Below are 21,650 nucleotides of genomic sequence, written 5' to 3' on the forward strand. Positions count from 1 at the left end.
AGCTTCAAATTTCCATCACTCCCAATTGTTAGACTTGCCGAGGAGTTTGTAACTGGCTTCTCTCTATTAGCCACCCAAACAATTTTTGTAGGAGCTTTATCTTTATACCATATTCCCACATATCGATTGGCAGAATTGTTAGGCTGAAAGAAGCCCAACACAAAAAATTGGCCTGGGGAGGTAAGGATTTGGTCTTGAGATAATGGCCTGGATAAAGTTATGTTATTAGTTGCAGCGCAGCAATGTAACAGAAGCAAGTTCAACAACAGGGACATGGACGAAAGCAAAACGCCCCACCTTCTCTTTTCTCCACCCATCTTGGAAATCAGTTTCTGAGAGAATCAGAGATGAATACGTATTGGAAATTACTCCATCATTATTCATTCCCACTTGACCAAGCATGACGTAGTTCAGGATTCTTTTAATCCTGTAATAGAACTTTAAAATCAGAAACTATTGCTGTAACCTTTCCTAGTTTCTCCTTGCTTTAGCATAAAACTAGAGTCTGACGTAGCCCAAAAGACTATTTCCAACAGTCTGACTGTCCAAAATATTTGAAAGAAATCAACATTTTATGTAAAAAGAATATTGCCCCGGAAAATTCCTGGAAAATTTCATGATTCTAGCAGATAACTATATCATGACATCTTGCTAATATGACTAAATTACTTTAATCACTGCAAAATGCCATCTACTCCATCAAACAACGCTATCACGCCATGTGAAGCATGCATCTGTAACTCGAACATTTATGAAAACTAAGATTCAAGGCAAAGTTCATGACTAATTTTTATCTGCGGTAATGAAAATTTTGAAACATCGATCTTGCTAATCTTATTAAATTACTTTACTGACAAATACCTTACTTGAATCACTGCCATAAACCTCATGAAACATAGCTATCATACCACGTCATGCATGCAGCTGCCACTCGCATATTGGAGAATATATATTGTAAGAAAATAGAAATCCTATTTTTGGCTAAAGAATTCCCCAATAGGTGCATTTGGTGTAATGAGTCGCCATGTATCCACATCCTCAATGAAGCTACAGAAAGTCAGCTTGAACGAATTATTAATAGAAAATTTCTGATGATAACGATATGTTTTCGTTTTCATTCAAAAAAAGGTAATCAAAAGTAATTTTTCGTTTTTCTATTTCATGTAATTTTTTTATCTGGACTTGATGTTTCTTTTGGTGTTTTATTTTATAATTTTATGTTATATATTCAGTTTTATACTATCCATCTTAGATCCTGACCTTTAAATTCTAAATATCAACTGAAGATAAAAAAATTTCTGTTTAATTTAAGAATTATTCGAGGTTTATATGTATTAGACCAGGCTACTTCCAGGTTCAGCAAATGTCTAATCTTTTAATCCTGGTGATGCTAAAAGCCCAAAGGGTTTGAAAACTTGTGTTCCAATTAGTAAATAAAAACAGGAATCTTCGTATTGGGCCTAAATTGCTAGCTTCACCCTTTGTAACATTACTTTTGGACTTTCTTTCCTTCTGTCAGAGGACTATGTTTTCTGTTTGATCCATCAATATAACCAAACAGCCTAGTCTACACAAAGATCATCGCCCTTCGAGCACTGATTCTGTAATCTGACTTGTGGACCAGATGCAGTTAGATTCAGATCGATCAGACTTCAGTGCACTTTGGAATAATATAGGTTGTTTTGGCTGTGGAAGCTCTGTTTCACTGCTTAGCATGGAAACTACTGTTGACATGGGTGGCCTATGTTCAGCATAATCCTGAATACAAAGAAGACCTACATGAATGCACCTCTTTACTTGTGACGATGAAAATGAGTCCGCCAAGGCTTCATCCAACAACTCCAATTCCTTACTTTCATGCCACAGTTGCCATGCCTGAGACAAATTATATTGGGCCATTTAAATTTGAATGTCCCAGATAACAGACAAATCACACATCAATCTAGAAATGTGCACTTACATAGCTAAGAAGGCTTAGATGTTGATCTTTAAAGTAGGAGGTACTGATCTTTCTGCCGCTGACAATCTCTAATAAGAGAACCCCAAAACTAAAAACATCTGACTTCTCGGAAAATATCCCAGTCAATGCATACTCAGGAGACATGTAGCCCCTGAAATTTGTTTGGATAGCCAACCAAGAAAATAATTAATTGAAATATATCAGTAGTAGATGAAAGCAGAAATATATGGCCACGTATGCCAAGTCACTCCTTATTACTTGTTATTCAAACACTGACAACTTTACTGTAAATGATACTATGTGTAATGGATGGCAACAGTTGAAGATCGTTCTAAGATGGAGAATTTGCTTACAGTGTTCCGACCACTCTATGTGTATTTGCTAAATATTGTGTCCCTTCAAATATCCGAGCCAACCCAAAATCTGAAATTTTTGGGTTCATTTTGTCATCCAAGAGGATGTTGGAAACTTTCAAGTCTCGGTGTATAACCCTCAAACAAGAATCACGATGAAGGTAAAGAAGCCCCCGAGCAACACCTTGAATAATGTTGAAACGCATTGCCCAACAAAGTTCTGCTCTCTTTGTTGTATCTGATCAAGACACCAGAGATATATGGTTAAAATAACAGTTATATTTCCAAGCCTTACCAAAAAGTTAACAGAAAAAGGGTATGGCTCCAAAGATTAGAGGATCTATGCGTTACCTAATGGGTGATTGCTAATTAAAAAGGACAACAATATTTAAATGCTGAGTAATAGCAATATTAGGTAACATGACAGTCAAGTTGAGACATTATGAACCCAAGGGATTAAGAAGGGTCAGTAGAAAAATGTAGAGTGCTTGTTGGAACCAACCAAATAGAAACTTATCCAAGCTTTTGTTGGCCATGTACTCATAAATGAGTATTCTTTCTTCTTTCTCACTGCAATAACCGAAGAGCCTGACAAGATTTCTGTGCTGGAGTTTGGAGATCAACATTACTTCATTCTTGAACTCTTCTTTGCCTTGGCCTGAGGTACTAGAAAGTCTCTTAACCGCTACATACTTCCCATCAGGCAGATAACCCTGGCAAAATTCGTAAATTCATCAATGTATGCTTGTTTTCATCTTTCTACAACTGTAAAGCACATATTTCAGATATGTGTGTGTTATTACTCACCTTATAAACTGGGCCAAATCCTCCTTGCCCAAGTTTGTTGTCTAGGCTGAAGTTATCTGTGGCAATTAATATGCTATTCAGGTCAAATATAGGTAGTTCCAATGTATCTTCTAGTTCTAAATGGCTTCTCATTATGTAGCTAGGCAAGATTTCGCTTGAAGCTTCAATTTCAACAGCCAACTCCAAGTCCTCTGAGATTTTCGTTTCTTCCCCTGATTTAAATAAACAACTCATTTATTTGAAGACGAAATTTGGGCCTCTTTCAAAAAAATCAAAATAGGAAATTGATAAGCACATAATTTGCATGTAAAGTTCTAGGATGATAAGATTCCAGAGATTCAAATTCCTGGCAATTTTTTTTTTTAAATTCATGATATATTGAAACAGAGGAAAGTCAACCTTCACCTCTGGAAAGGGAACAAGAAGATTCATGTTTGTTACTCTCTAAATTTGAGAGTAACAGTCCAGAATCACCTCCAAAAGTCATCACCTAATGGACTATACAAAGGACCGGGGACTCTAGGAAACCTGTACACATTTACTTTTCCCAGCAAACATCCCAGCAACTGTTAAGTTGTAATACTTGTATGTTGCTGCAGCAGGTGAATGCTTTCAAATTAACTTAGTTTTCTTTATTTTTATCAGTTTGCTTCGTTGTACTGGTTTTAGAGTTATTACCATATTTGTGCTGTCCCATTTCGTGTAAGGTTGCATGTAAACTTGTTTTACACTTATTAAGCATGGTTACAAGTGTTTTTCATGTACAACAAAGTATATAACCTCTGTGTTAAAATGTGATGACTCTATATTCAATCTCTTTTCTATTTCTGGGTCATATCCTCTCTTACTTACGTTATCAGCAACATGAGGCAAAAACCTCACCCCCCTTTCTTGACAATTGACCAGTTCTCAATCTGTGCTTGGTCATCCTTGTTAAATCTCAGTTGACTTATTGGAGGACAGGACTTCAAAACAATAATAAATAAATAAAAGATACAGCCTTTGTTTTGAATTAAGGAAAAGGAAACTTGGATTAGAATAAATATTGACAAAACAAGGGAAAATAACATTTCCGAGAGAGAGAGAGAGAGAGAGAAGGCTTACTTATTTTTTGGGATCTTTTCCGGTGTAGGCCATATATTAAGATGCCCAAGGCCAAGGTGATGATACAAGAAATAGTTGTGAGGCTGATAATGAGCTTTTCTCTTAACCTTTCATGAGCTGAAAATTTTTAAGGAAAAAAAATGCAAAAAGAGAAAGAAAAGACCTTGTTTGGGTTAATGCATGTCCTTATTTAACCAACAGAAAGGAAGACCAAGAAATAAAGATGGTCAGTAAAAGTGTGTGAAAACTGAAAAAGGAAGCGAAATTATATTCACCCAGCTCGAGTGCAATCATATTCTCACCAAATTCTGAAGGTGCAAGGCGTAAGAAAAATGCTTCCCCACCAAAGGAGAATTCCTGCATATCTGTAAGGTTTCCAGTCCAAACCAGACACCCAATTCCTTCTACAGTGGCATAGCCCTTGCAGGAACAGTTATCCAAGCACCATTGTTGGCATGGGACGGGGTAATCAAGGTTCTTATACTCCGAAAAATCAGGAAGTTTCATCCTGTTCATTATCCAAAACTTATCTGCTTTTCCCTCGTCTGTTGCCTCGTTGCTTGTGTTTCCCTCGCAAAGTAATTCAGTTCGTCTCACGCAACCTCCTGTCCAGTTTCCTTTTCTCCATTCCTCATCTAACTTCGGTACAAATCCTTTTAAGCACCTACAAATGGGAGATTCAGATGCCTTACAAACTCCAAATGGTCCACAGGTTCCATAGACATCACATGGATTCTTTGGTGCTTCCCATTCAACATTCCAGCGCTGGTCTTCCCAAAAAGTCAACTTTAGAGGTCCCATCCATGAAACAATCATTTTTTCGAAATCCGACTGGTTGTGAGGATTGGAAATCAAATATACTGTTCCTTGTTCAATATCTTCTATGAGGTCGAACATACTTGAATATGATGAATCCTGTTGTTGTATACCAATAAACTTGGTTTTATCCCATTCTCCACTTCTCCAATAAGGCACCGACCCTTTCCAAATGAAAGCTTGCGGTGGTGACCGCTGCGCCAGTCCAACAACAAAACTTCCGGGTGAGGGATCAGTGTCACTTTTCCAGGAAGTCATGACGCGTCTCTCTCCAGTTTTAGTGTTAAACCCAATACTTGACCCGAGTAAGAAAGTATCAGAAGGATGCTCGAAGCTCTGCCATAGATTATCTCCAGATATATTATCCTTCAGGGCGAAGTTTCCATCATCTGAAAGCACTGCTACTAAACCATTTGACGGAACAGAAACATTGCTTGACCATAGAGTGTCTTGGACTCCGTCCACAAGCTTCAAATTTCCATCACTTCCAATCGTCAGACTTGCCAAGGAGTCTGTAACTGGCTTCTCTCTGTTGGCCACCCAAACAACAGTCCGGGGAGTAATATTTCTGTACCATATTCCTACATATTGATTGGCAGAAGAATTATTAGGCTGAAAGAAGCCTAACTCAAAAATTTGGTTTGGGGAGGTAAGGAGTTGTTCTTGTGACAAAGGTCTGTCTAGAGTAATTTTATTAGTTGCAGTGCAACATAAACATTGCAACAGATGCAAGTAGAACAACAGGGACATGGGAGAATGCAGAATGCTGCAGATTCCGTTTTTCCTACCCATTTTCTCCAGGAAATTGTTGATTGTAAGAACAGAGATGATTATGAATATGTCAAATCAAGAAGCTTGCTCTTTGTTTGATAGTCATCATTGTACTGTTCTTTCATTGCTTCAAAGTCTCAGTCATAAAATTAATAAAACCAGAGCCTGACATAACTAAAAGACTATTTCCAACAGCAAGACACCATAAAATTTGAAGAAATCACCATTACAGATGAATATTTTAATGCAAGAAGATATCTCCCCAGATAATTATTCATAGAAATGTTCACGATTTCAGCAAACAAAAATCTTGCAGATACAGTTGAATTACCTTAATCGCCACCAATTGGCGAAACACATCTACTTTGCCAAACATACAGCCATCACACCTTGTGACGCACGCACTTGTGACTCATACATTTCAAAGTACCGTAATACGTTGTGAGAAAGAAAAAGTCCTAGTAAAAGACCAATTACCACACACAAGTATTTTCTGAACTTACCCTATGGAAAATAAATAAATAAATAAATATTTTCTGAACTTGTTTATTCTTATGACCAAAGATTACTGTGCTTGCTACAGAGTGGTTATCGCCCTTCAAGCACGGACTCTGTAAGCTCACAGGCAGACATCAAATGGTTGGAGTTGGATTTTTCAGAGTAGAATCCAGTCTGAAATGTAAATGTAGATTGTTTTGGCCTTGGAAGCTCGGCTTCACTGCTTAACATGGAAACAACTGCCGACATGTTTGGCCTATGTTCAGCAAGATCCTGGACACAAAGCAGATCAATACGGATACACCTTGTTACTTCTGATGACGAAAAAGAGTCCGCCAAAGCTTCATCCAACAAGTCTAATTCCTTGCTTTCAAACAACAGTTGCCATGCCTGAAACAAAAGTAGCTTTGTCCGTATAAACTTTGAATGCCAAATAACACATAAAAGCACCGTCCATTGAAAAGTGTTGCACTTACATAGCCAATAAGGCTTATGTGTTTGTCGTCATAGTAGGAGGCTGTAATCTTCCTGCCACTGACAATCTCTAACAGGAGAACTCAGAAGCTATAAACATCCGACTTTTCGGAAAATATCCCACTTAATGCATACTCAGAAGACATATAGCTGCTGGAATATGTTTGGATAAACCAAATAAGCAAATAAATAATGCTTACACTTGAATAGTTTGTGACTATAAATAAGTGAAATATGTCACTGCTGGATAGATGAAAGCAGGAAATCAAGCATGGCCAAATAGGCTTATACTGATACTAACAAGTTTAGTCTAGACTCTAGAAAGATAAGCATATAGTAATGATGATTCGTAGTAGGCAACATTTGAATGTATTGTAACTAACGGATCTTGGAAACAAAATGGAAAAGTGAACCTATATGTGATAAGATTTCAGAAACTCATATACTAAGATAGGGACCGAGAGGGTTTACTTAATTTGATAGATCTTTTACGGCGTATGCCATATACTAAGATGCCCAAGATGATGTTGCAAGAAACGGTTGTGAGGCTGATAATGAGCTTCTCTCTTAGTCTCTCATCAGCTGAAATTTTAAAAGGAAAGAAAAACAATTAAGACGACGGTTGTGGAGTCTGAGAAGAAAAGGAAAAAATCATATCCATTCTTAAAATTCAGCTTAAGGGCAATAATATTTTCTCCAAATTCTGTATGTGCAAGCCGTAAGAAGAATTCTTCCCCACCGAAGGGGGACTTTTGCATGTCTATGATGTTTTCAGTCCAGACCAGACATCCAATTCCATATACAATTGCGTAACTCATGCAGGAACAGTTATTCAAGCACCATTCTTGTCATACGTAGTCGACGATTTCCAAATACTCGGAAAGATCTGGAAGTTTCATCCTATCCATCTTCCAAAATCTATCTGTTTTTCCGTTGTTTGTAGGTTCGGAACTTGTGTTTGCCTCGGAAGGTAAATTGGTTCGCCTCACGCAACCTCCTGTCCAGTTTCCTTTGCTCCATCTTCATCTGACTTTGGTGTAAATCCTCTTAAGCAGCTGCAAATGGGAGATTCAGATGGGCTACAAACTCCAAATGATCCGCAGACTCCATACACATCGCACGGATTCAGCAGTGCTTCCAAATTGATTTTCCAGCCTTGGCCTCTTTCCCAGTACACTAGCTGTAGAGTTCCCGTTGGAGAAATAAAGGCGTTTTTAGGTTCAGATTGGTTGTATGGACCAGCATATAAATACACTGTTCCTCGCTGAAGATGTATTCTGAGTTCAAATTTACTTTAAAATGATGAATCCATTTCTGGTACACCAATAAACTTCGTTTTATCCCATTGCCCACTTCTCCAATGAGGTAACGAGTCTTTCCAAACGAAAGCTTGTACTGGTGACCCTGGTAGAAGTTCAACAACAAAATTTTGCAGGAGATGGATCACTATCACTTTTCCAGGATGTCAAAAAACGTCTCTCTCCAGTTTTGAAATTATACCCTATACTTGCCCCAAGTAAGAAAGTATGAGAAGGATGCTCAAAGCTCTGCCATAAATTCGCTCCAGATATATCATCCTTAAGTTCAAGGTTTCCATTATCTGAAAGCACTGCTACTGAACTATTCAACGGGACAGAAACATTAGTTGACCAACGAGTGTCTTGGTTTCCATCTACAAGCTTCAAATTTCCATCACTCCCGATTGTTAGACTTGCCAAGGAGTTTGTAACTGGCTTCTCTCTATTGGCCACCCAAACAATTTTTGTAGGAGCGATATCTTTATTCCATATTCCCGCACATCGATAGGCAGAATTGTTAGGCTGAAAGAAGCCTAGCACAAAAGATTGGCATGGGGAGGTAAGGATTTGGTCTTGTGATAATGGCCTGGATAGAGTTATGCTATTAGTTTTAGCGCAGCAATGTAACAGAAGCAAGTTGAACAAGAGGGACATTGAAGAAAGCAAAACGCAACTTCTCTTTTCATCACCCATCTTGGAAATCAGTTTCTGACAGAATCAAAGATCCTTAGACTTCTATTTCTAAACTACAAGCTTCGAATAGTTTATAAATGCAAGTCCCAAAACCAATAAAAGTAAACAAATGTGTGTCACGGGGTCATCTCTCTCTCCGTAAACACGCTTATGGAGGTGTACACAATACCGTTTAATAAAGCCCAGGACCTCCCGTTCCTATCCGATGTGGGATAGAAGCACTTTCCTCGTGACACTTTCTCCACTGGACCTGCCTTGCCTACCTTAAGTCCACCTGGGACTGGGCGCTTGACGTGAGTCAGACCTCTCGTTCTTGTCCGATGTGGAATAGAAGCACTTTTGACCTCTCGTTCTTGTCCGATGTGGGATAGAACACTTTTCCACCTAGGACTGGGCGCTTAACTTGAGTCAGACGAGGTCTGATCCGTTTGATAGCACTTGTCACGGGGTCATTACTCTCTCCTCTATAACGCGCTTATGAGGTTGTAGCACACTCGATATAAGAGCTCAAGACCTCCGTTTTTATGATGTGAGATAAAACACTTTCTCGTACACGTGTCCTTGTCCCATACGACTAGTAATTTTTCCACCGACGGTAGATACCGAAATAACCCCATTACATGCAAGTTAAAAAAACCGAGCTTGCGGTCTCTCCACGACTCATTCGTCTGTCCAACTTGTTGTTTTCAACCAACTCTAGGAGTTCAAGTGTATGATAAAGAAAACGATTGAATTGGTAATTAGGACGGTTGATGAGAGAGATCCCTTTTTTTCTTATTGGTAGCTTTTAGTCCGCAATACAATATTAAAAAGCATATTTGATGCAATTATTACATGATAATTAATAAATTATAATCCTAGATTATATAACATCTATCAAAATATTATATGAAATTTACAGTTCTTTGTAATTTTTTGTTAAGATTAGATAATTATACAATTATCTGAAAAGACAAATATATTGATCACATACTTTTAACTTGTTTTTCCTATTTTTAATTGATGTTCTTCTCAGCCACAAAATAGAATAAGCTAAAATGGGCCTACCTTCCACATAAGAAAACAAATGGCCCAAAGGCTAAACGCCAGGGTTCTCTCGCGTGTATTCCGGAAGGGTGGGCATGGCTAAGTTTAATGACTGCTTTCCGCTTTATGAGTAGTCATTGTTGGAAACGGGGAAATTTTATGAGTAATCAATCTCACATTAAACAGTGAAAAATCTCAGTTACAATGAACCCAAAAAAAAAAAAAAAGAATAAACCTTATATAATTACAATTTTATCCCATTAAAGTTTGACGGTATGTACAATTCTTTGATAATTTAAGTGTTTCCCCTGCTTCCTGCACTCATTCATGCTACCGGCCTACCCCTTGTTGCTGAGCGGGCTTTAATGGAACAACTCTACTACTTCAAACAAGAGAAGTAGAAAACACCAGGTTCAGGAAAATGTTGAATGGTGTAATATGAAAACAATGGAAGGGTAAGTAACAAATTAATCTATCTTCCAACTACCATTGTCACCGTGACATCGTTTGAAGATACAATTTCTTGACCATCCATGGTGAATTCTGCATCTATAGAACTCCTCATGGAAGTGTATGCGGGTTGTCTAAGCATTGGAAGCGTTAGAGTTTCGCTCTCAAGCATTAGCACCATGGCTGCCATTGTTGGTCTGTGCATTCCTGCACACACAGCATGCCTATGTGCATGCATTTCAACACTGCAGTTGGAGAGCTTGAATCTCGAATCAAATGGTCAACAAGATCCATTGCTTTATTCGCCTCGCTAATAAGATTATAGATAATGAAATCTTGAGGATACAATAAAACTTGGTAATTAATTGTTTTGGACTAACAAAATCAATACATTGAATATTCACTCGTGTATGATAAAATCATCAAATTTGTATAAAACTTTTTCAAACAAAATAGTATAAAAAGTTATGAAAAATATAGAGAAAAGAATGAAATATGTTAAGATCTTTTTCTTTATCTTCTTTTTAAATTATAAGTCACTATCTGCTCTTTAACCCATTTTAGTTCAACTATTAAAAACCTATACTTCTCTTATTTCAAAAACTTTTTTCTTTATTTGTTCAAATGAAAATTATATCTCGAACTTATTATTATTGAAAATATCCGACCAATTAAGTAAAATTTGTTCTTAGTGGATAGAGTGGGAAGACGGAAATAATGATCATAAGAAATGTAAGGAAAACTTTAAAACAATAGTTGTTGATTCGGTAAATAAAAAGAAAAATGGGAAAAATCCGTCCATCATCAATTATCGGCCTTCAGTCGCTGACAATATGACCTCATTCATGGAGCATATATTGCCATTAGAATTTGATCTATGAGAGGAGCACCGTGAACTGTCAAAAGCAAATGCAGGTTGCTTTGGTCGTGGAAGGTTTGTTCCACCGGTAAGCTGGAGAATCCCGACTGGCATGTTAGGCCTGTCTGCAGGATTTTCCTGGACGCAGAGAAGCCCAACGTGTATGCAGCGCATTACTTCTACATTGCAGAATGAATCCCCTAAGGCTTGATCAATCAAGTTAAGCACCCTACCTTCACACCACAACCGCCAAGCCTGAAACAATATATATTTCACTTACTAAAAGAATCCCAGAAGGAATATGAGAAGACGAAAGTGTTTTAACTTTGAAGTGTACATAACCAAGAAGGTTTAGGTGTTCATCATTCGAGTAGCAAGACCCCAAAGCTGAAGGCGTCAGATTTCTCTGAAAACCTCCCTCCTATGACGTACTCAGGAGACATATAGCCCCGACATTGATTGGAATATTTGATGCTTGTTTAATTCAATGCCAAAGTAGTTAAAAGGTATCTGGATTTGGAGGTACATTTGAACTCTTGAAATAAGACTTGCGTTGAAAATCACATCATCATATGTGACTATTTTGTATTAAGACAGCTAGTTTTTTTATCAAATTATGATAATTATGCATCTAATGAATGACTTATGTGATGATTAGTACGTATTCTTGTGCCTAGCTTCTGATCAAAGCTTACTTGCTAAGATTTGCTATGTATATAAACAAAGTCAATACATATCAGAAGTATGAAGCTACTAATATAACAAAAACTTTCACTTGCTCTGTTTTTATGCTTATCCTATATCTGTCAAAACACAACATGAACAAGCCAATACCTAGTTAAGTGATTATATATACATGAACCTATTTACAAATTAGGTTGCAAGTCTCATGTTATACAAGACAACAATTTAATGCATTACTACTCCTTATGGGAGTGGATTATCAAGATGAATGTTCGTTGAATCTACTAAAAAAACAAACAAGTAATGCTTACAATGTTCCCACTACCCTGTGAGTATTTGCTAGCTCTTGAGTCTTTTGGAAAGTTCTAGCCAATCCGAAGTCTGAAATTTTTGGGTTCATGTCTTCATCCAAAAGAACATTGCTAGCCTTCAGATCACGGTGAATGACCCTTAGAAAGGAATCACGATGGAGATAAACAAGCCCTCTGGCAATACCCTGAATAATGTTGAAGCGCTTAGCCCAAACTAGCTGTGTTTTTCTTGTTGGATCTAATCAGATCATAGAAATTTTTGACATAGTCAGTTATAAGTTGTGCTATGCAATGCTATGGATGAATAAGTGAAAAAGGGAGTTAACCAAAGAGAAATGTGTCCAGGCTCTTGTTCGGCATGTACTCGTAGATAAACAGTTTTTCTTCTCCTTCAACACAGCAACCCAAAAGCCTAACAAGATTCCTATGTTGGAGTTTGGAAATAAACACAATCTCGTTCTTGAATTCCTCCATGCCTTGTCCTGAGTGACTAGAAAGTCTCTTCACAGCTATTTCCTTTCCATTTTGAAGCTTTACCTGCTCTTGTTTCACATATATCAGTCAATAGTGTCCCTGTACATCTACAAGCAAAAAGAAATACTAAAAAGGAGTGATACCTTATAAACAGGTCCAAATCCCCCTTCGCCAAGCTTGTTCGTTAGGCTAAAGTTGTTGGTAGCAACAACTACGTGGTTGAAATCAAATATCAACGAATCTTTTTGTTTTATGATGTTGCTGCCTGCTATTCCTTTTAGAGTGTCTCTCAGAGGGTTAATTGCATCAGCAAAATCAGATTCATGCAAACCTTCTCTGCTTTCCCCTAAATATAGACGTTGAGCCATCATGACGTTAAAGTCAGCAGATCTTTTTCTTCAATAGGCGCAAAACTGAGTAATTTGGCCTAGGCCAACTAGAATCCGATATGGAGCCTAACACTTTGACATATCTTGATTTGGCAGGATTTATTGACATACTGGTGAGGGGTTCACTTGAAGGATATAATTCTTATGAGACAGCCAGGTTCTATGCATAATTCAGTAACCTAACGTTATTAAAATATTAGATACTAAATTAGACTCAAATTGCATAAAATTAATCTATTTAACTACTCAATAACAAGGAACTTTTCAGTCAGTTCATTGAAGGAGAAAAATGCTGAAGATAAGTCAAAGTAATTAAGCCCTCAAATGTCAATTGTCAAGGGTAGTACAGGAAACAAGTTTCTCGGAGCTACATGGTTTAGAGATTTTTGTTGAATGAGCTAAAATTTCTATACCTGACAGCCCCACCTTTCCCTCTTGACTGGCAAGAATCCATTACCACAAATCCAGGTGGACAGGTGGTTTACACGGCTTAATTATTGGAAGGTCCATCAGTATACTTTGAATTTTGGACCTAAAATTTCTAATGCAGTTTTTCTCAAGTTAGCTATGAATAATCATGATTAAGCTTTATATATAAACCGCATGATCTGCAATGCTTTATTGGAAGAACTTTCAAAGCACAAGAGACTAATATGCTCAAAATGCCTGAATAAATTTAAGTAGCTGTGAAAAATACATCAGTGCTCCTACCTTTTTGGTTTGCTCTATACCTGAAGAAACCATATACTAATAATGTACTCAAGACGATGAAAGTACAACTAGCTGCAACAGGGAAGACAACCTTCGATTTGTGCTTCTCTTTACCTAGAAAAAATTTTAAAATTCGAAGGTAAACAAACCAACAGGTAGACAGATGTAGGCATACCTCATAATCTGAGTTCAGGTGAAGAATTGTATATATATGGTAACTAGTTCTGCATGTGCAACACGAACGAAGAGATCCTCTCCTGTAGATGAGAAGGCCCGAACATCCATAAGATCTCCAGTCCAAAACATGCACCCGATTCCTGCCACGGACGCAAATGCCACGCAAGAGCAGTTGTTCAAGCACCAGAATTCGCAAACTTCATTATACACATCAGTTTTCAGATACTGGGAATGAGCTGGCAGTTTCAGCCCACTCAATTTCAAAAATCCATCAGTTTTATCCTGGCTTGTGGCTAATAAGCTCATGTTCTTGTCACAATTAAGTTCAACTCGTCTTACACATCCATTCGTCCAGTTCCCTCTACTCCACTCTTCACTTGAACTTGGTTCAAACCCTTCCAAACACCTACAAATTGGAGCCTCATCTGTATTACAAATTCCATTAGGACCGCAAGCTCCGTAAATGTCACACTGGCTCTCCGGTTCCTGCAGTTGAACTCTCCATTCTTTCTCTCCTTCATCCCAAATAATTATCTGCAGAGATCCTTCTGGTGAAAGGAACACGACTTTAGTGAGAGAGGTGTTGAAAACATTGAGAGTAACATACTGACTACCCTCTGGACTAACCGATACAATGCTAAATTCCATTAGTATATACTACAGACATATGTGGCACCCCTAGGAACTTTATCCCATTCCATTGCCCACTTCTCCAATGCGGTCGGGTTCCATTCCAAATAAAACCTTCTATTATCGGACTACTCTGTGCTCCAGTTCCACCAACAAAACTACCAGGCGATGGGTCGTCCTTACTTTTCGACGAAATCAGGAATCGTTTCTCACCAGTTTTAACATTCATCCCTATCATCATACCGGGCCAAAAAGTATCGCCAGGATGGCTACAGCACTCCCATAAGATCTGCCCCGAAGAGTTATCCTTCAGAACAAAATTCCCACTATCCAAAAGCCCCGCAACCGAATTATTTGATTGGATAGGAAGATTGGTTGACCAGACAATGTCTTGCATGCCATTCATGAGCTTCAGATTTCCATCACCCACTATCACTAGACTTGAGGACAAAGAGTCCGTGAGGGGCTTCTCTCTGTTGGCCACCCATAAAACTCTACGAGGGACAATATTCTTGTACCAAATTCCTACATAATAAAGGCTAGAGTTATTAAAACTCACAAAGCCGAGCTCAAAGACTTTGCCAGGGGAGGTTAGAGTTTGTCCCTGCGAGAGTGCTTGAGATGGGGTTAACACATCTATGGCGGTGCAATCCTGGAAGAAAAGCAAATTGAGTAAAAGAGAAAAGGAAAAAACACAGACATCGAAACTGCTCATCTGTCCTCAAGCATGTCGATCACATAACAAAACAGCTACAAGGTGAAAGTACATAACAGAATTTGAATCTATCAAGCTAATGTGCGTGAGACTTCTATTCCTAAACTACAAGCTTTGATTAGTTTCTTAAATGCAAGTTCTGGATTCTTCATCCCCCTCCCTCTCAAAACCAGCAAAAGTAAACAAACGTGTCCACTAATTCATGTCCTTAATTGGTCCCAGATGACTTGCAGTTTTTCCACCAATGGTGTAGATACCCGAAATAACACGTTAAGAAACCTGAGGCTGCGGTTTCTCCGTTGTCTGTCAGACCTGTTGCGCTCAGTCGAGTCTGATTTGAAGTGTGTGATAAAGAAAACGGCTGAATTGGTAATTAGGACGGTTGATTATAGAGATCTTAATTCTTTCTTATTAGCAGGTTTTCATCTAAAGTAACAAATTAAAAAACATATCTTCTACAATAATTACATGACAATTAGTCAATCACAATTCTGAACTGTATGATGTCTACCAAAATATTATATGGAAATTATAATTATAAATGATAATTTCGTACATACGTTTTTGTAATAATTAGATAATTATATGATTATTTAAAAAGATTAATATATTAATCATATACATCTGTTTTGTTTTTCTTATTTTTAATTGGATGTTCTTCTTTCCCACAGTGTTTTTAAGCACTTTATATGATTTTCTTTTTCTTTAAAATTCCAGATGATTAAATATGCTTTTTGAAGGGTGAAAGAAAACCTGTGATTATTTGATTAAACTTAGGGGCTTGGTGTGATATGAAAGAATAATATAGGGAGATATTTGCAATTAATTAAGCCATGGAACAAGCTGGGCTAAAATAGGCCCTCCTTCCATTGAAGAAGACAAATGGCCCAAAGGCTGAAAGCAAGGGTTCTGTCGCTTGTATTCTGGAAGGGTGGGCATGGGTCGAGTCAATGGCTCCTTCTGCTTTATGAGTACTCACTGTTGGAAACAGGAGAAATTTTATGAGTAGTCAATCTCACATTAATAAGTGAAAAATCACAGTTACAAAGAACCCAAAAAAGAAAAAAGTTAAAAAACTTATATAATTACAAATCTATCCCATTGAAGTTTGACTGCATGTACAATTCTTTGATAATTAGGCAGGTCCCCTGCTTCCTGCACTCATCCATGCTACCGGCCTACCCCTGTGGCTGAGCGGGCTTAATGGAGCAACTCTACTTCTTCAAACAAGAGAAGAAGGAAACACCAGGTTCAGGAAAATTTTGAATGGTGTAATATGAAAACAATGGAAGGGGAAGTAACGAATCAATCTATCTTCCAACTACCATTGTCACCGTGACATCATTTGAAGATACAATTTCTTGACCATCCATAGTGAATTCTGCATCTATAGAACTCCTCATGGAAGTGTATGTGGGTTGTCTAGGCGTTGGAAGCGTTGGAGTTTCACTCTCAAGCATTAGCACCACGGCTGCCATTGTTGGTCTGTGCATTGCATTATCCTGCACACACAGCATGCCTATGTGTATGCATTTCAGCACTTCAGTTGGAGAGCCTGAATCCTGAATCGAAGGATCAACAAGATCCATTGCTTTGTCTTCATTCCAAAGATTCCATGCCTGAAACCAGTTCAAAATTCAATATTAGTATTGCCAGCTTCAAGACTTCAACAGATGATAACACAAAAATTTTCAAATTCTAGCTTCACGGTTAGCTTGGCTGCAAATGGTTCGTTTTGCACTTACATATCCAATAAGACTTGTGTGTTCAGATGAACGAACGCTAGTATTCCTCCGGCCACTAACAATTTCTAGCAATAATACCCCAAAGCTGTACACATCTGACTTCACTGAAAATAGGCCTTCCATTGCATATTCAGGAGACATATATCCACTGCATTTTAAGACAGGAAAGAAAGGATTAGGTCTGTCTAGCTATTGACATTGTTTGAATGTTGAAATTTGAGCTTTTTCTGTAAACATCTAAAAGCATGTAGTGCTTACTATGTGCCAACTACTCGAACTGTATTTGCTTCATTTTGGTTACCCCCAAATATTCTGGCCATGCCAAAGTCTGAGATCTTTGGATTCATTTCTGCATCCAACAAAATGTTGCTAGCCTTTAAGTCTCTATGAATTATTCTTAGTCTTGAATCTCGATGGAGGTAAAGAAGCCCTCTTGCAATGCCTTCAATAATGCTGAGGCGGGTTCTCCAGTCTAGCTGGGCTTGCTTGGCTTCATCTGCCATAAATTTTATCAGGAAACAACTGTCAGTACAAACAAACAGCTACAAAAGCCAATAACTCTAGGTTTTGCCATTTTTCTCTACAAGACAACAAAGACCTCTACAAGAAGGATGATAAGGAGAATACCAAAAAGAAAGTTGTCCAAACTTTTATTGGGCATGTACTCGTAAATCAGCATCTTCTCTTCCCCTTGAATGGAGCAGCCCAAGAGTCTAACAAGATTTCTGTGCTGCAGTTTAGCGATCAGGATAATCTCATTTTTGAACTCCTCTAAGCCTTGGCCAGAATGTCCTGAAAGCCTCTTTACAGCTATTTCTTGACCTCCAGGAAGCTCTCCCTGATGATGGAAAAAAAAAAAAAGGCTGTTATTACCCTGAATTCAAACATTACACTCATTGCTATTTTGTAACCAACTTTAGAAAGTCACCTTGAATACATCACCAAATCCCCCCTGCCCAAGTTTGTTTGCTACACAAAAGTTCTTTGTGGCAGTTGCAACACAACTAAAGCTAAACATTGGCAATTCTGGCCCATTAAGTTGATTCCCATCTATAACGACGTCAGATGGTCCTGAAAGATCTGCTGAAAATTCTTTGCTCTGGGACACATCAAAAACTTCTACATCATCGTCCTTGCAACATGGCATTGATGAAACTGCTGGCAAACCTGAAAGAAAAGAGTTGAAAAATTGATATCAAGTCGTAGACTAGCAGACAGCTTTTTCTAAGCTGCCTCCCCAAAGGAAATCATACCTCCAAAGGAAATCTCACCTTTCAGTTTATTCCTGTATCTCCATAGTAGCCATAGAGACACCACCAAGAAGCATGCCCCCAGCACAGTAATTATAATAATCACAAGGATGGATATTTTCCTCCTGCCATCTGATTTTGAAGTGAAAAAAGCAAGGTGTTAGCATGCTAATGTTAATGTTTCAGATTTAGGCAGTTAAATGCAGCAGAAAATGTTAACGTTGCAAGAGTGAATGATATCATCCATTTAGCCCACTAACATGATTTGAGTTCAGTATATCCCTAAAAAGCACCTATATTTCAAGAATCATGACACCTACCTGATTTAGTAGCTGCAATCTGAAGAAATTTGGCAAGACCAGGAAGGTTTAGGAATTAAACCAACAGAAGGGTAAAAGTTCAGAAAATTTAGGACTACTCTACGACCAAAATGAGCTAGTGAAAAACTTCTAATGGACCATAACAACAAAAAACTATATGTACCTTACTTACCTAATTCAGAATGATGGAGACGCAGGAAGAACTGTAAACTTCCAGTTTGGTCGAAATGCTGAAGATCAATCAAGTCTACTGTCCATCTCATGCATCCAATCCCAGAAATAAATGCATACCCCCTACATGAACAATTTCCCAAGCAGCTTGCTCTACACGCCTCTGAGTTCACTGCAGATAGCGTCAAGTTTGCCAAATCGGGTAACTTCATGCACTTCAATCCCTTAAAGCCATCTGGTTTACCATTTTCCCCTGCTGTACCATTAGTCCTCTGGCACTGCAGTTCGGTCCTCCGTTTACACCCACCTGACCAATTTCCTCTACTCCACTGATCTTGAAACTGTGGTCTAAACCCTTTTAAACAATTGCACTTTGGAGAATTTAAGTTGTCACAGATCGCATAATTCCCACAATGATTATAAAGTTCACATTGATTTGCAGGGTCAGGCTGTTGTTGCAGAACTTTCCATATCTTCTCACCATCATCCCATCTTAACTGCTGTTCCCTTCCATCCCAGCCTATCCGAAATCTCATTAAATCAGAAGGATTCGATGGATCATATGTGAAATACTGGGTCCTACTTTCATCAGGCTGAGAAAGCTTGAACCCATATAAGAAACTAGCAATATTACTCATATTGGGGACACCTGTAAAAATCACTCCATTCCACTGCCCACTTCTCCATCGCCTTCTCCCATGATCCCTTATTACTATCTGTGGTCCTCCATGAGGATCAACACCCATAGTGTAGTTTCCGGGTGAAGGATCACTGGCTGATTTCCATGCATGGAAAGCGGAATTCTCTCCGATTGCAGAATTCACTGGAACTCTCATTTGAGGCAGAAATGTATCAGTTGGATGGTCAAAGCTCTGCCAGTGGGCACTACTGGTATCATGAACACTTTCATTGCTTGATAGAACAAAATTTCCTGTATCCAAGAGAACTGCTGCAGTGTTGTTTGATAAACCTGAAACATTAGAGGACCAAACTAAATTGTTGTTTCCATTCAGAACAACCAAGTTACCATCAACTCCCATCCTCAAAACTCCACTTCTGTCAGATATTGGTCTGTCTCTATTTGCAACCCATACAACTGCTTTCACATCGATCCTGTACCATATCCCAACAAATCTGAATGTTGAGTTTTCAGGATTGAAGAATCCCAGTTCAAAAATCTCAGCCCTGGATACCAACGTGTCGCCATCCCTTATCGTTTGGCCTGGCGTGATTCTGTCAACCGCATGGCAAAACTGAGGAAGAAAGTATAGAAGAAAGATGAATGAAGCAAGAAAGAAAGAAACTTGGTTCGTGTTACTATTAGTTTCCATATCACAGTCTCTGACAAAATGCAGAGATTAATGGCAGACTTCCTAGAAGAAGTAGATACCAAAATATGAGTAGAATTTAGAAAAAAGAAGATTCAAATGGTGGCCTAGGTTTTGCCAACGAAATCAGGACGACAAGTTAGACTTTAAAACCTGCAGAAACCAATACCGAAGAACTTAAAAAAGTTATTCTGCTGCCAATGTAGCAGATGTCACACGTCAAAAACCACTTTTGACAGGGAAATTGTATTCGGTTTAAAGTTATGACCAGATGAAAAACATGAGAACGATTAGATTAGGTGATCGGTCAAGAAAACCGCACCACATGCCCTTCACGGTCTCTGAATCTAAGGAGATAAAAACGATTTTACTGTGACAAAACCATCGACCTCCATTGGTTTCTCAGCTTAGAAGCATTAAATCATAATAATTCTTTACTCTGATGTGATAGTAAATTCAACATTCTTAATTTCACATTATACATGTGCTGCCAAGCAACATGTTCCACAAGCAATAATGACAGGCCAAGTTGATTGAGTAGAAGTTACAGGAAATAAGTTCAATCATGAAAACTTTAAGTACTAGTACTTTTTTTATGAGACCCTTTCCCCCTGATAGTCAAATTTTCTAATGCCCTTTTGCTTCTTCTATTTTGAATATAGACCATTAGGCAAGTTAGTTGCCAGACGGCGTTGAAGGGTTGGCTGATGTGCTGAAGAACTCCAAAATAGACGGCTGTTGCCTTTGGACCACCCTACCCATGCGCGTAGACTCACAACATGGTTTAAAATTCCTCGACAAAAAAGGCAAAATGCAGAGTACCTCTATCAAACTATAAACAAAAGAATTCTTGCAACACCCACGTGAGAAAATAAAGTTGACTCAGGTTATCAATTAAGGAGCCATCAGCCACCCAATGGGGACCATTTCTCTGCCCTGAATTTGGACTATTTTGGAATGGCATGGACCATGTAGGAGAATCTAAGGGCCCTTGGTCATCTGGGTCAATCATTGGAGTTTTCCAGGAAATTTCTGGTTGGGTTTTTGTTAAAGAGAGGTTTAGTTCGATACCAAAAACCCTAGATTAGTTTATGATTAAATGTAAGCAATTGGATATTGAGTTGTAGTATTTGGCCTCGTCAGTTGTTCTTTTGTGCTGGAGTCCTAGTCAGAAGAATTTATAAAATGTCAGTCACTGAAGAATTTATAAATTGTTGGTTTTGGCGGGATTCGAAATGCTGAACAGATCAGCAAACACAGAATTATCCTGTAAATAGAATAGTTAATTTTCAAGTCTTTTCTTATTGTATTTAAAGTATTAATTTTAGGAAGTATGTAAAGAAGCAATTAAGCAAAGAGTGGTTGAGAAATGGCAGTTTCTGATGCTCTCCCATTTTGTATTAGATAAAAAAAAAAGAAGCAACAAACTGCTCAACAAAGATGGACTTAAGATAGAGCTAAAGAACTAAATGAAAACATAATAATCAAGGTAAAAAACAAGATTTGGTTTAGACAGGAAAGATTAAAGAACTAGGTAACAGCTTGGAATTGATGGAAAAAAAAAAAAACAAGCTTAAGTTTCAAAGCCTCATGCTGCAAGTCTGCAAATATTGTCCCAAGTGGTGTCTGAACTTCC

The 21,650-nt window shown here is 38.1% G+C and overlaps 3 protein-coding genes and 1 pseudogene across 5 annotated transcripts in view; all 4 read right to left on the reverse strand.

Annotated features, from left to right (window-relative positions):
* LOC110424312 (G-type lectin S-receptor-like serine/threonine-protein kinase At1g61370) overlaps positions 1-317 on the reverse strand; it is a 3,716-nt gene extending 3,399 nt beyond the window's left edge. Inside the window, exon 1 of the mRNA XM_089784880.1 lies at positions 1-317. This exon is cut by the window's left edge and continues 980 nt beyond it. Within this exon, the coding sequence (XP_089641006.1) occupies positions 1-317 (317 nt within the window).
* A 1,261-nt stretch (positions 318-1,578) lies between these two features.
* LOC149526670 (G-type lectin S-receptor-like serine/threonine-protein kinase At1g61370) lies at positions 1,579-5,820 on the reverse strand. Its single transcript, XM_089784881.1, has 7 exons — positions 4,500-5,820; positions 3,121-3,332; positions 2,816-3,026; positions 2,314-2,551; positions 1,961-2,111; positions 1,798-1,875; positions 1,579-1,758 (listed from the first exon to the last, which is right to left on the reverse strand). Exons 1-7 carry the CDS (start codon positions 5,788-5,790, stop codon positions 1,579-1,581), a joined length of 2,361 nt encoding a protein of 786 aa, XP_089641007.1. The 5' UTR covers positions 5,791-5,820.
* A 579-nt stretch (positions 5,821-6,399) lies between these two features.
* Positions 6,400-15,580, reverse strand: LOC110424089 (G-type lectin S-receptor-like serine/threonine-protein kinase SD1-29; annotated as a pseudogene). Its single transcript, XR_016351752.1, has 7 exons — positions 13,879-15,580; positions 13,699-13,792; positions 12,722-12,974; positions 12,431-12,641; positions 12,105-12,342; positions 6,786-6,936; positions 6,400-6,699 (listed from the first exon to the last, which is right to left on the reverse strand). The product of XR_016351752.1 is annotated as a G-type lectin S-receptor-like serine/threonine-protein kinase SD1-29 (transcript).
* A 362-nt stretch (positions 15,581-15,942) lies between these two features.
* LOC149526671 (G-type lectin S-receptor-like serine/threonine-protein kinase B120) lies at positions 15,943-20,329 on the reverse strand. 2 transcript variants are annotated; one of them, XM_089784788.1, is made up of 7 exons: positions 18,688-20,329; positions 18,217-18,327; positions 17,874-18,112; positions 17,573-17,783; positions 17,204-17,441; positions 16,946-17,093; positions 16,256-16,819 (listed from the first exon to the last, which is right to left on the reverse strand). In XM_089784788.1, exons 1-7 carry the CDS (start codon positions 20,015-20,017, stop codon positions 16,511-16,513), a joined length of 2,586 nt encoding a protein of 861 aa, XP_089640914.1. In that variant the 5' UTR covers positions 20,018-20,329; the 3' UTR covers positions 16,256-16,510. The 2 variants fall into 2 exon arrangements, 1 of the variants encoding a protein (XP_089640914.1); XR_016351733.1 differs by lacking the exons at positions 17,874-18,112; positions 18,217-18,327; positions 18,688-20,329 and adding an exon at positions 15,943-16,178 and having other exon boundaries at positions 16,290-16,819; positions 17,573-17,800.
* Positions 20,330-21,650: the final 1,321 nt, after the last annotated feature.

The sequence above is a fragment of the Theobroma umbraticum genome, unplaced genomic scaffold (genome assembly GCF_002168275.2).
Source record: "Theobroma umbraticum cultivar Fairchild unplaced genomic scaffold, ASM216827v3 scaffold_204.0, whole genome shotgun sequence".
Classification (NCBI taxonomy): domain Eukaryota; kingdom Viridiplantae; phylum Streptophyta; class Magnoliopsida; order Malvales; family Malvaceae; genus Theobroma; species Theobroma umbraticum.